The following is a 15,311-nucleotide window of genomic DNA, read 5'->3' as shown; positions in this document are numbered from 1 at the left end:
GACACGCTGTGCTGACCCCTCCTGACACACCGCTGTGCTGACCCCTCCTGACACGCTGTGCTGACCCCTCCTGACACTGACACGCTGTGCTGACCCCTCCTGACACACCGCTGTGCTGACCCCTCCTGACACACCACTGTGCTGACCCCTCCTGACATGCTGTGCTGATTGTGTTGACAGTCAAGCCACGCATTGACCAGAAAACGCTGCCACAGAACATTAAGATCAAGGTGGGGCAGAAGTTCAGCTTGCCTGTCCGTTTCATCGGTGAACCCAATCCCGTGGTCACCTGGACCGCAAAGAACTTGGTGAGTGTCTGTGTGTGTGTGGGTGTGCTGGGGTGGAGGTGTATGTGGGTGTGTGTGTGGGTCGTGAGGTATGTGTGTCTTTGTGTGTGTGTGTGCTGGGGCAAGGGTGTGCGAGGAATATTGAGAGGGGATGTTAATCTGGTTGGTTTTTGAACAACTGGAAACCAGTCTAGGCAGCACGGAAAGGAGGAGGAGGGGGGCGGGGGGGGCAGTGAAAGGTGAAGTGTTTGGGGATGGGAATGGGTCATACGTGGGAACTTGAGGGTGCTTGTGTGTCTGGCATCTGCTTTAGACTTTTTTTTTCACATTTTTATTTTATTTATTTATTTAATTGATGGGTTTTTCTGTTTGGTAGCATAGCATAAAAAGTCATTCTGTACTTTTTAAGGAAATTATGTCATGTACAGAGGGTGTATACATGTGTTATGTGTGTTGATGTTAGTATGTGCATGCATGCAGAAATATATGCAGGTGTATATGCAAAAAAAAAAAAAAAAAAAAAAAAAAAGGATAGTTAACACACTATTTTAAAAATATATGGCCAACCATTGAAAAAGGCTTTGGAATGCCAAATGCTTGCTAGGATTGGTGAAAAAGAGGAAAGCGTGCAGTAGTGCAGACCACTGTGGTCAAGCTGTGGTCAGATGACCACAGGACGGTTGTGATGGAGAAGCAGTGCCAGTGACCAGAGTGGACCTTCACACTGAAGGTGGTCACTGACAGCAAAAAAAAAAAAAAAAAAAAAAAAAGATTAAAAAAGGGAATGCCTTATATATTGCACAGGTGGTGATATTACTGAAAACACGCACATGCAAGCATTCACGAACACACACACACACACACACACACACAGAGAAACACAGAAACACACACACATACACACACACACACACACACATGCACACAGAAACACACATGCAAATACACACACACACACACACTCACACACATACACTCACGCATGTGCACACACACACACACACACTTACACACGTACACACTCATACCCTAAGTGCTTGTTTGTTTTGTTTTACTAGTCAAGTACAGAGAAGTGATTGAATGGTAGAGTCACAGCAGGAATTTAGTTTTTGTTCTCTCAATGCTGGGTGTTTATTTTCTCTGTCATTTGTTTCTTGTCAATGATGCTCTGCTTGTGTGCCGGTGAAAAAGCTATTCTGAAAAGAAATGTTTAAGGGGTACACAGGTTAAGATGAAGGAGGGTAGATACTAGATGTGCAACTCTTCAGAAGTGGAGGGGTAGAGAGATAATAAGTATTATCATTCCATCTTCAGAACGGTGAACAGGGATATGCTGTGAATCTGTGAATGTGTGCTTGTACATATGTGTGTGTGTGTGTGTGTGTGTGGTGTGTGCATGTGTGATTCTTTCATTTTTTCCCTTGACAAGAAACCAAAAATTGTAGATATCACTTGAGTATGAGCTGTTTTGGATTAGAAAATCAAACTTAGAACCAAGACATGTATGTTGATGGTACATGAAACAGTAAAGCTCAGAACCAAGACATGTATGTTGATGGTACATGAAATAGTAAAGTTCAGAACCAAGACATATATGGTGATGGTACATGAAATAGTACAGTTCAGAACCAAGACATATATGGTGATGGTACATGAAATAGTAAAGCTCAGAACCAAGACATATATGGTGATGGTACATGAAATAGTAAAGTTCAGAACCAAGACATATATGGTGATGGTACATGAAACAGTAAAGCTCAGAACCAAGACATGTATGTTGATGGTACATGAAACAGTACAGCTCAGAACCAAGACATGTATGGTGATGGTACATGAAATAGTACAGCTCAGAACCAAGACATGTATGATGGTACATGAAAGAGTACAGCTCAGAACCAAGACATATATGGTGATGGTACATGAAATAGTACAGCTCAGAACCAAGACATATATGGTGATGGTACATGAAATAGTACAGCTCAGAACCAAGACATATATGGTGATGGTACATGAAATAGTACAGCTCAGAACCAAGACATATATGGTGATGGTACATGAAATAGTACAGCTCAGAACCAAGACATGTATGTTGATGGTATATGAAATAGTACAGCTCAGAACCAAGACATGTATGTTGATGGTATATGAAATTGTAAAGCTCAGAAGCAAGACATGTATGGTGATAGCACATGAAATAGTAAAAGGCGATGAACTGATCTAATGTTGCCACTTGCCACTTGTTCTCCTCCTTGGTGTCTGACCAGAAGTCTTCTCACGTAAGGGATTTGGAGTGGTGTTGATGTTTAGGATAAATCCAGTAGATGTCTAGACACACATTGTTTTCTGACATGTTTTGTGTGTTTGGTGTTTTCTCCCTTGTATGGTCAGATTCCTGTCATTTCATCAGCCCCCACCCCACCCCCCATCCACTGTGACTCCCCCTCCCCACTTCCTACACCCCTCCCCACAGCGCCCACACCCACCTGTCAGCTCCTTCATCACTCTAACCGTGTCGTTATTTCTCCCTCTCTCTCTCCTCGTTAGATTCTTTTTCTTTCTGTTTTGGAGAGAGGTAACTCCACCAACTTTCCTCACAGACTGTCATGTCCCACCTTCCTGGTTCAGGTTTTGATGAGGTGTGTGTATTGTTGAGGTAGCTGTTTCAGGTTAGAAAGTACTAGATGCTGGCTTTCTGATTGGTGTATATGACATTATGATTTTTTTTTTTTTTTTTTTTTATATTCTTACTCTGTGTTTTGTTTTGTTTTTCTCCCTTCCCCTTTTCGTACTCCTTGAAATGACTTGAGCACGACTGACAGATGTCAGGGTGACATGTTTGACTTGTCATGATCCTTGTTTGGTTCTGTTGCCCTCTACATACTCCAGCCAGTCTCATCACATACCCTTTTTGCTTTCTTTCTTTTCTTTTTTTTATGTCTGTATATTTTCCTGTGTGTTTCATGTTTTAGCTTGTGTGTTTCTTTTTTTTTTTTTTTCTTTTTTTTAAATGTGCTGGCAAATTTGGTATATATTTTTATATGTATAAATGTTGAATGCATGTTTTATGTTTTTGTTGATTCATCTTTGGATTATTTGTTTGATATGTTTGTAAACGATGTATTTTGTTCAAAGTAAGATACTGTCAGGAACCGTTGCTCATTGTGTTTGTGTGATTCTTCCCACTCTAGGATATGGACACAGGGAAAGTAAGACCCACAGCAGTGTGTGTGTGTGATGGTGAAGACTGTATGTGTGTTTGTGTTTCTGTGGTAACCAGGCGTTGTGATGCTGTTACCAGTCTCACATCGTAACACTGTTCAAGCAAGGTTTTTGTTGACACACTGTAACACACCTGACTCCAGGTCTACTGATCTTGCTGCTTCGTCAGCGTGTCGTCTTGTTGGAAGTGTGTGTGTGAACTGTTACGTAGTTGTAACCAGCAGAGAGTCTGGTGGGTGTGTTCACCAGTGTGTTGTGTCTGCCTCTGCTGTGTTTGTCTTGCCAGGAGCATGGTTTGTGTCACAGTGTTGTGTCCACCATCGGCCATTGTCAGGGCTGATAACGTCTGTCTGTAGTCTGGATTTGAAGTGTCTGTCTGACCAGTGGCATGTCTTGTTCCACACTTATTAGTTGGTTGTTACATCAGACAGTGTGGGTGTGTTTCTGGCCAGTGTGTGTGGTCAGTGGCATGTCTTTTTGTCAGCCATTGTAATGGCTTGTAACATCAGATTGTGTGGACATGTTTCTGGTCAGTGTGTATGATCAGTGGCATGTCTTTTTGTCAGCCATTGTAATGGCTTGTAACATCAGATTGTGTAGACATGTTTCTGGTCAGTGTGTATGGTCAGTGGCATGTCTTTTTGTCAGCCATTGTAATGGCTTGTAACATCAGATTGTGTAGACATGTTTCTGGTCAGTGTGTATGGTCAGTGGCATGTCTTTTTGTCAGCCATTGTAATGGCTTGTAACATCAGATTGTGTGGACATGTTTCTGGCCAGTATACGTGACCAGTATCCATGGCCAGCCACATGTCTTCTTGTCAGTCATTGTAATGGCTTGTAACGGATGTGAGTGTGGTATATGTTGTCGTGGAGCTTATCATGTCATGTTTCCTGGCTGTTGGTGTTGATTGTTTTCATTGGTTGTGGACAAGCTTGGTGTCATTTTGGCCAATAACGTGCTTTGTAACGTTTTGTGCATACTTTCGGCCAATTACGTGCATTGTAACACTGTTACATTTGTTTGCTGGCCACTACCATGTTTTGTTACACAGGTTTTGCATTTCAGCCATTGCCATACATTGTAACATTTTGTGAGTTTGGGCAATGTTTTGCGTGTTTGGTCAGTTTCATTGACTGTAACAATCCATCATCTGTCTCATTTTGCTCATGCTGGTCACACTGTGGTTTTGAGAAACATATGCTTTTTCTCTGGCCAGATTTCGTTTTGCAGTCATTAATTTATGAATCAATCAATATGTATTGATTTGTGTCTTGCATTCAGATTCACCATAACTGTTTTGGTTGTATGCAGGATGCGCTTCGTTTCTTGTTTGTTTTTTCCACATTTGTTGTTTGTTTGAAATCATGGGAGCCAGTTGTTGTGTGGTGATAACAAATATGTGTTTTGTTCATCCACTCTGATCAGTACCTGTCATCACATCTATGACTGTAGAGGCACAGTGACTTGACAAACTTGCCCCAGCATTAGTTTGTAATGGGAATGGCCTAGCGCCTTGACTGCTGCAGACAAACAGACTTCGCTGTGATAGGCTGATCCCTCACTGTGGAGGGAAAGGCCAGAAGAAAACACCAGAAAAAAAAATGATGTACATGATAGGAAAATGGACTGGCTGCACTGCAGAATGGACAGGAAAACCCTTTGCAGAGACTCTAGGCTCTGACACACAGCCGACAGACCTGGAGGAGTCTGGTGAACAGCTCTTCTGTGTTGCGCCCCAGTGACTCTTCACAGAGTTAATAATAATGATAATAATAATAATGGATACTTATATAGCACACTATCCAGAAATCTGCTCTAGGTGCTTTACAAAAACGCTTTTGTTAACATAATACATCATATCTATGTTACATACACACCAAAATGTGACTACACACACACACACACACACACACACACACACACACACACACACTGCATACATACATTTTAACATACATGTGTATCTAACAGCTACCCTAACACATACGCACACATAGGCAGGCACAAACTTACATAAACACACGCACACGCACACGCACACGCACACACAATACACATTCATATACATGCATGTAGTTATGTACACATACATATGTATACACACATAGTCAAGCACAGCTAATGCAAAGGAAGTGGACCTGCCACAATTGAACTTACTGCTGAGGGAAAAGGTGAGTTTTGAGATGAGATTTAAAAGATGCGAGGGAATCAGAATGACGGAGGTTATCAGAGTTGAAGGAGAAAAAGAAGACATGGTAGGATCGGGTGAAAGAAGACCAACAAAGCAACATTCTCACGTCACAGAGAGAGCTGATCATTCAGCCCCAGTCGGGCAGACCCAGAACATGTTTGACAGTGAGGGCTGAGGATGGATGTAGACGTCTACACCTCTCCTCTTGGTCCCTGCCTCGGACATGGACAGAGTTATCTTTCCTGCCAACTGTCACAGCAGGTCTCTTTCCCTTCCACGTTATCCCATGTCAGCTGTACAGCTTTTGTCTGTGCCTGTGACACGTGTCTGCTGTGTCAGCTGTATAGCTTTTGTGACATGTGTCTCCTGTGTCATCTGTACAGATTTTGTCTGTGACATGTGTCTGCTGTGTCATCTGTACAGATTTTGTCTGTGACATGTGTCTCCTGTGTCATCTGTACAGATTTTTTCTGTGTCTGTGACATGCGTCTCCTGTGCAATTTGTACAGGTTTTGTGACATGTGTCTGCTGTGTCATCTGTACAGGTTTTGTGACATGTGTCTGTGACATGTGTCTGCTGTGTCATCTGTACAGGTTTTGTGACATGTGTCTCCTGTGCCATCTGTACAGGTTTTGTGACATGTGTCTGTGACATGTGTCTGCTTTGTCATCTGTACAGCTTTTGTGACGTGTCTGTGACATGTGTCTTGCTGTGTCCTCTGTACAACTTTTGTCTGTGTCTGTGATATTTGTCTGTGACATGTGTCTGCTTTGTCATCTGTACAGCTTTTGTGACGTGTCTGTGACATGTGTCTTGCTGTGTCCTCTGTACAACTTTTGTCTGTGTCTGTGACATGTGTCTCCTGTGTCATCTGCACAGCTTTTGTCTGTGTCTGTGACATGTTACTGCGGTGTCATCTGTACAATTTTTGTCTGTGTCTGTGACTTGTCTCCTGTGTCATCTGTACAGCTTTTGTCTGTGTATGTGACATGTGTCTCCTGTGTCATCTGTACAGCTTGTGTCTGTGTCTGTGACATGTCTCCTGTGTCATCTGTACAGCTTGTGTCTGTGACATGTCTCCTGTGTCATCTGTACACCTTTTGTCTGTGACATGTCTCCTGTGTCATCTGTACACCTTTTGTCTGTGTCTGTGACATGTTACTGCTGTGTCGTCTGCATATCATCACTGCATGAATGTCAGCTGGTGAAAGCAGTTTCAGTGGAGTAGAATGCAGCTTCTTCACACAAGGCGTAGTTTTAGCATAGCTTGTGTAAAGACATTAATCCCTACATTTTTCTTAATATCTGCCTTGTAACTAATATAACATTGCCATGCCAGTTATGTTGTGTTCATGAACTGCAGACTGATGTACAGAGAGGTTAAAAGAATCAGTAGATAAATTGTGATGTCCTAGTCTTTAATGCCTTGGCTAATTTCATATGCTTCAGTGAAAAGAAAGGCAGTAGCCCTATCGCATTGGCTTTTGAACAGAGCAAATTAGAGAAATATAGAAACATGGTCTTCTTTATGCTTGTCAGATTTGTTCAGGTTTTTCATTTAGTCCGACAGATGTAGTCAATATGAAAGCTTGTTCATAGAATTAAAAAAAAAAGGCTTGTTCATGTAGTCAGTTAGTTAAGCTGCTGATAATGGTCAGTAAATGATTTGAAGGAAAAGTGAAACATTAGACTAGTAATGCTTTGCCTGATTCCATCAGCTACAGTGTAGGATCATCATGCTGAAGTCTCCTGTGTGTTCAGTGTATTCAGTGTGTGACAGTATTGTGAGATTCCAACATGGACAGCAGAACATTGAATGCTGTGACAGTGTGAACATTTTGGAGCATGGCTCATGGTATGAAGATATCTCTGTGCTCTGTGGAGTATAGCTCATCATGGTGTGTGAAGATATCTCTGTGCTCTGTGGAGTATAGCTCATCATGGTCATGACGGTGAAGATATGTCTGTGCTCTAAGGAGCATGGCTCTTCATGGTGTGTGAAGATATGTCTGTGCTCTGTGGAGCATGGCTCTTCATGGTGTGTGAAGATATATCTGTGCTCTGTGGAGCATGGCTCTTCATGGTGTGTGAAGATATGTCTGTGCTCTGTGGAGCAAGGCTCTTCATGGTGTGTGAAGATATGTCTGTGCTCTGTGGAGCATGGCTCTTCATGGTGTGTGAAGATATGTCTGTGCTCTGTGGAGCATGGCTCTTCATGGTGTGTGAAGATATATCTGTGCTCTGTGGAGCATGGCTCTTCATGGTGTGTGAAGATATGTCTGTGCTCTGTGGAGCATGGCTCTTCATGGTGTGTGAAGATATGTCTGTGCTCTGTGGAGCATGGCTCTTCATGGTGTGTGAAGATATGTCTGTGCTCTGTGGAGCATGGCTCTTCATGGTGTGTGAAGATATATCTGTGCTCTGTGGAGCATGGCTCTTCGTGGTGTGTGAAGATATGTCTGTGCTCTGTGGAGCATGGCTCTTCGTGGTGTGTGAAGATATATCTGTGCTCTGTGGAGCATGGCTCTTCATGGTGTGTGTGAAGATATGTCTGTGCTCTGTGGAGCATGGCTCATCATTGTGTTTGTGGAGATATATCTGTGCTCTGTGGAGCATGTCTCTTCATGGTGTGTGAAGATATGTCTGTGCTCTGTGGAGCATGGCTCTTCATGGTGTGTGAAGATATGTCTGTGCTCTGTGGAGCATGGCTCATCATTGTGTTTGTGAAGATATATCTGTGCTCTGTGGAGCATGGCTCTTCATGGTGTGTGTGAAGATATATCTGTGCTCTGTGGAGCATGGCTCTTCATGGTGTGTGAAGATATGTCTGTGCTCTGTGGAGCATGGCTCTTCATGGTGTGTGAAGATATGTCTGTGCTCTGTGGAGCATGGCTCATCATGGTGTGTGAAGATATGTCTGTGCTCTGTGGAGCATGGCTCTTCATGGTGTGTGAAGATATGTCTGTGCTCTGTGGAGCATGGCTCTTCATGGTGTGTGAAGATATGTCTGTGCTCTGTGGAGCATGGCTCTTCATGGTGTGTGTGAAGATATGTCTGTGCTTTGTGTTACGGTGACTCTCACAGTTTGTATGAAGTATAAGTATGTTGATTCTTTGTGGACAGTGGCTCCTCATGGTGTGTGTGAAGGTAAAGTATATGTATGTGCTCTGTGGAGCATGGCTGCTATGGTTTGTGAATAATCTGCAAAATACTGTTTGTCGCTGAGTGTCAGCGTCACGCTGGTCTTTCTGTACAACGTGTAACATTGAGACCAGCTGGCTGTTACATTTTGTTTCCTTCAGATTTTTTACACCAGCTATGACGAATTTACCTCCCTCCCTATCAGATTATTCTGTATTCTGAAATAAAACTGATCTCTTTTCCTGTAAATGGACTTGCATTTGAATGGTACAGATTCAGACATCATTGTCTTTGCTCTCCTTCAGATTGTCATGCACATAGGTTACTTCCCTTCCCTGCAGATTTTCATACAGACCAAAATAAATTGCTCCCCTTGCCCATAGGAGTTAAAGCATGCAAGAGTAAAATTTTGATCACTTCCTGTTCTAGCAGATTTTAATTGAGGCCAGAATGATAACTTACATTCCCTCCAAGTTTTCAAATAAATTACTTCCTTTCTCTTCAGGTTTTCAGACAGAGATCAAAATGAATTACTTTCCTTCTTCCAGGACACTCACATACCAGAATAAATCCTTTCCTTTATTTTTCTGGTTTTCACACAAAGCCAGACAAATTATTAACTTCTGCCTGCCACATTTTCAATTTGATGGAAATGTTATATATTTCTCTGCCTGTCCTGTTTCCAAGAGGAATATTTTTCCACAGAAAATTTAAGATATTCATCTTCTTTCTTTCTTTTGTGTCTCATCCCATGCATTGTATTGGCTCAAAAGACAGCAACAGCTGAGCTGCAATGCAACACCTACTTCAAGATTTTTTTTTTTTTTTCTCAACACTTCATGACTGATGAAAATCAGGAAATAGTTACCACCACAGTTGACAGATAGATAACTCCGCAGCACAGCCTTCCCGGCCTCCATCCCCCTAAAAAAAAAGGACAGGCCTGACCGTTCACTGTGATTGTGGACAGAAAGGAGAGGAGAAGGAGCTGGAGCCCTCAGAGACCCTGGAGATCGTGAACGAGATGAAGCTGTCCACGGTGAACTGCAAGAAGGGGGAGAGAAGAGACACCGGGGAGTACATCATCACCATAGAGAACAAGCATGGCTCCGACACCGCCACCATCAACGTTGTGGTGCTTGGTAAGGGCATTAGGGCAGCGTGTTTGTTTTTTTTGTGAGGGGTTGTCCTTGTTCGTATATTGCACAGCGTTCTTCCTTTGTCTTTTGCTTGTAGTCTGTCATTGGGTGGAAAAATTTCATGAATTTGAAAGTATTGTGGCCAGAACATGAGTGTCAAAGAGAAAGAAGTTGTCCCTGTTCATAATGCACAGTGTTCTTCCTTTGCCTTTGCTGGTAGAGTTTGTCATTGGGTGGAAAGACTTCATGAATTTGGAAGTATTGTGGCTGAAAAATGGAGTGTTGAAGAACAAGAAATGGAACAGATTTACTGAATGAAAGGAATAGAAAAATGTGCATGCAAACAGATGGATAAGAATGGGAGGGATAGAGTTAAGGTGGTCATGAATGTTGGTATGGATAGCAGCTTTCTCTGTGTGTGTGTGTGAAATTTATTAATGTCCAACTGCTTTTGTATTTGTGTGCAACCCACCTGCAAACATAGCACTTGGTTGGCTCACAAGTTCTGACCACTGTGTTATGCCTTTGTATACTTCAGGCATCTCCAGTGATTCTTCCATGGGCCGTTCATCTCTCAGTTTTAAACTTACAGTCTAGCAGATGTGAATCATAAATGAACAGTACTGACTTGCTGTGATGCCTCCATGAAATCATAGGTTTGTGTGAATGCATTTGTGGGTAAGGTTTGCACAAGTACACACTGGTGTGTACTGGATCAAGGTATTGTTTTGCTTTGACTCCGTTTGTACTGCCAGTTAGCTCCCCTGACTTCCCCACAGATGACCTATTTCTATGGGTAAGAAATAAAGTTTCCAAAAAACAAATGTTATAATTTGTTAACTGAAATCTTAAAAACTCTTCAGAAACATAACAAGTTAGTTCAGGACAAAGTATAAAGCTTCCTCCCTTCTTAGGCTATCATACAGAGATTATGAAAGTATCCATATTTTTTGTTAGAAATTTGCACACACTGATGACATGTAAACGAATCCAGGAGAGCACAAAGAGTTTGAAACAGATTAAATTCAGATCATTATATAGCCTTGATAGGGCCCCTTTGTCTTATTCTGTTGTCTGCCTTGCGACTGAGATAAAACTGGGTCAGACGCCATTGTTGACATGCACTGTTCATGTGAACCAGTCACTGCAGAAATAACTACTGCTCGTGAGCGCAGCAACACACACTGCATTTATTGGTTGCAGTGGAAAAGTCAGTCAAGATGTTCTTAGCTCATATTGGAAATTAGGTGCCACTCCAAAAATTCAAAACTGTCAAAGGCCTCGATCGGGGCCCTTCGTCCGGAGTGAATTAATTGATGTTTGATGTTGATGGCAGGCCCCCCATCCCGGCCCAACGGTCCCCTGGAAGTGAGCAACATCACCAAGGACAGCGCGACGCTCACCTGGAATCCCCCCATTGATGATGGAGGGGGGGATGTCTCGTTAGTGTCACCTCTCTTCTGATGTTCACTTTTGACTGTGTGTGTGTGCATGTGTGTTCGTGTGTGTGTGTGTGTTTGCGTGTTCATATGTGTGTGTGTGTGTGTGTGTTTACGTGTGTGTGTGTTACATACATGTGTTTGTGTGTGTGTGTGTGTGTGTTCATGTGTGTCCAGTGAAGGGTATGAGTGGCAGTACATGTACGCTGTCTGTGGAACGAACCATCGCTTTAACTCACTGAGCCCTGCGCCCTAGTGTTGCTCTGGCGTCAAAATTTGGCCCATCAAAACAGTTTTCACAGTCCTACATGTGTGTAAGCTGCAAAGAAAGGGAACTAACTTTTACAATATTCCAGATATGTCCACATGTAAATAGGAGGAAAAACATTTCCTCCCATCAGTATGCCAGATATGTCCACATGTAAATAGGAGGGAAAACATTTCCCCCCATCAGTATGCCAGATATGTCCACATGTAAATAGGAGGAAAAACATTTCCCCCCATCAGTATGCCATATATGTCCACATGTAAATAGGAGGGAAAACATTTCCCCCCATCAGTATGCCAGATATGTCCACATGAAAATAGGAGGAAAAACATTTCCCCCCATCAGTATGCCAGATATGTCCACATGTAAATAGGAGGAAAAACATTTCCCCCCATCAGTATGGCAAGGAAGCCTGCCAAGGCAGTAAGCTCCCCAGGGACGAATGGGTTAAATCACTGACACGCCAGGAACTGATCATTACTAGCACACGTCAGGCCTTCCCTTCAGCTTCCCTAACACTGATTGCTCCACTGACTGGAAACATTTGCTCTTCACCCCATGAGCCATGCCCTTCAGACACTTCCAGCTTTCCCATCGCTGACTGTTCTGAAACCCTCTTGGCTGAGAGAGTGGGGATGTAAGCTGGGCAAGACACTCTCCACTATAATCAAATTCTTGCCCAAATAGTCAGAACAGCAGCCGCCTCCTCTGCCATTCTGATGGTCGTAGTTGGACACAACTATGATACAATTCAGTACAGTACAGCTTTCCACAGGCCAGCAGGCTTGTGTGATTGTTGTATACTTGGCTTAAATCTGAATAAAACAGTTTACATTTACATTTGCATTCTCTCTGTTCCACTCTGGGGTTCCCCCCCCCCCCACCCCACCTTATTTTCACTCCTTTTTTTTTTTTTTTTGTCTTCATCCTCTCTCACTATATATTTTTTAGCAATTCTATTAAGATTTTAATTTTTTAAGTGATCGGAGAGAGAAACCCATGTGATACGCACTCCCTGTGTGACCTGCCACGTGTTGACCTCTGCAGGGGTTACCGCGTGGAGAAGTACGACCTGGACAAGGGTCGCTGGGAGAAGGTGGCGGAGGTGCAGGGCAACAAGTGCACGGTCAACAAGCTGCAGGAGGGGCACCAGTACAAGTTCCGCGTGGTTGCCGAGAACAGGTCCGGGGAGAGCGACGCCCTGGAGACCGACTCCCCCATCACTGCCAAGAATCCCTTCGGTCAGTACCTCTCTGCTTGTGGGGGAGCAGGTTTTGGTTTCGAGGAGTGTGCGGACAGATCCATATATGCTACACCACACCTGCTATGAAAATAAATCCCCCATCACCGCCAAGGACCCCTTCGGTCAGTACCTCTCTAATTGTGTGTGGGGGGGAGCGGGTTTCAGTTTCAAGATGTCAGAGCGTGCAGACAGATCCATATACACTACACCACACCTGCTGTAAAAATAAATCCCCCGTCAATGCCAAGAATCCCTTCGGTCAGTTCCTCTCTGCTTGTGTTTTGGAGCAGGTTTCGGTTTTCAGTTTCAAGGTGTCAGAGCATGTGAACAGATCCATATACACTACACCACACATGCTATAGAAAAGAAATCCCCCATCACTGCCAAGAATCCCTTTGGTCGCTACCTCTCTGCTTGAGTGTGTGGGAGCAGGTTTCGGTTTTTCAGTTTCAAGGAGGTGGCAGAGTGAGCAGACAGATCAATGTACGTTGCACAACATTGCTATAAAAAAATAAATAAATAAATAAAAAAAAGGGAGCAGTGTCTAACGTTTTTCATAACCCACGAAGGTGATCAGATCTTGAGGGAGAGGAAGGCAGTGAGTGTATGATAATGTTGGTGTTGGGGACTGGGCCTGTTGACAGCATTTCTTTTATTGAGTCTGTTCAGAGCTGTTTGGAGGCATGGGGCTATTTCACTTGTGTTGAAATGATCTGGGTGTCTTCATTTCTTGCTTGTTAGTTAATTTATTCATCTCTCTGCCTATCTATTCGTCTGTTGATCTATTGCTCTACCGATGTTTCTTTTTTTTTTCTTTCTTTTTTTGATATTTTAAATCTATATAGAATTACCTTTTTTTATTTGTCATTATTCATATGCGTGTTATCTGTCTTATGGATCTGTTCAGAAATGCTTCATTGACTTAAAAGGACAGTCAGTGCTAGAATTGGCCTGATTATCTTCATCATCGATCGTCGTTGCCATCATCGTCATGCCTGTCGTCACCATCCCCCCCACCAGGATTATACACCATGCTCACGACACAGAACATATGTGTGCATAGTTTGCTCGATATAGTTTGGTGTGCGTATATATGACATTGATGATATGTGGTATGTACATTGTCGTGTGTTTTGTAAAGCAGTTTTTTGGATAGAGTGCCAAGTAAGTATCCAGTATTATTACTGTATCACATATTGTGTGAAATGCCCAGAGCAGTTTTCTGAACAGAGTGCTGAATAAGTGTCCATTATTATAACTGTCATTTCTAGTATCACATGTTTGTAAAGCACCCAGAGCAGTTTTTAGGATAGAGTGCTGAATAAGTATCCAATACCATTACTGTGATTATTAGTATCACATGTTTTGTATAGCACCCACAGCAGTTCTCTGAACAGAGTGCAATGGTATCCACTATTACTATTGTTATTACTGCACAACACACGCACCCACGCACGCACACATGCACGCACGCACACACACACACACACAGACGCACACACACACACACACACACACACACATTGACACATACACACACACAGACACACACACAGACACACACACACACACACACAGAGGCAGCATGCACAGTGCTGTACAGATGCTGACTGTTGCTGACAGATGAACCACACCCCCCCAGTCAGCCCGAGGTGGTGGACCGGGACCGAACCTTCATCGCCCTGAAGTGGGAACCGCCCAGCAACGACGGTGGCTCCCCTGTCACCGGCTACGACATTGAGCGCAGGGACCCCAAGACTAACCGCTGGGTCAAGATCAACAAAGCTCCTCTCCTGGTAACCCCCCCCTTTGAACTCTTTGGTGCTGGTTTTCTCCCTTCTTTATTCTTCTGCACTTCACTGACATGGGCTGAATTGACGAGTGCAATAGCCAAGTGGTTAAAACATTGGACTTTCAACCTGAGGGTCCTGGGTTTGAATCTCAGTAACATCGCCTGGTGGGTAAAGGGTACAGATTTTGTCCGATCTCTCAAGTCACCATGTGTGCAGACCTGCTAGTGCCTGAACCCCCTTAGTGTGTATACGCATGCAGAAGATAAGACATGCACATTAAAGATCATGTAATCCATGTCAGTGTTTGGTGGGCTATGGAAACAAGAACATACCCAGCATGTACACCCCTGAAAACAGAGTATGGCTGCCTACATGCCAGAGTAAATAAACAAAATGGTCATACACATAACTGATGGAATGACACATGAAACAAATGATTGGCACCCAGTAGCAGCTGTCAGTCGGCTCTACCCAGGTAGGCAGCCTGTTGTGCAAATGACTTGGTGTTTGTAAAGCACTTAGAGCTTGGTTCTAGACCAAGGGCTAGGCGCTATAGAAGTATCCATATCATCATCACCATGGATCC

General features: G+C 43.3%; 1 protein-coding gene across 1 annotated transcript in view; it reads left to right on the top strand.

Moving 5' to 3' along the window:
• The window catches only part of LOC143286726 (twitchin-like), a 346,369-nt gene that overhangs the window by 228,494 nt on the left and 102,564 nt on the right, over positions 1-15,311 (top strand). The window contains 6 exon segments of the mRNA XM_076594434.1: positions 181-308; positions 3,476-3,493; positions 9,814-9,985; positions 11,319-11,424; positions 12,737-12,930; positions 14,556-14,728. Coding sequence (XP_076450549.1) covers positions 181-308; positions 3,476-3,493; positions 9,814-9,985; positions 11,319-11,424; positions 12,737-12,930; positions 14,556-14,728 — 791 coding nt within the window.

This window comes from Babylonia areolata, chromosome 10 (assembly GCF_041734735.1).
Source record: "Babylonia areolata isolate BAREFJ2019XMU chromosome 10, ASM4173473v1, whole genome shotgun sequence".
Taxonomy (NCBI): domain Eukaryota; kingdom Metazoa; phylum Mollusca; class Gastropoda; order Neogastropoda; family Buccinidae; genus Babylonia; species Babylonia areolata.
The sequence above is the reverse complement of the archived record's forward strand: the minus strand, read 5'-3'. Positions and strand labels throughout refer to the sequence as shown.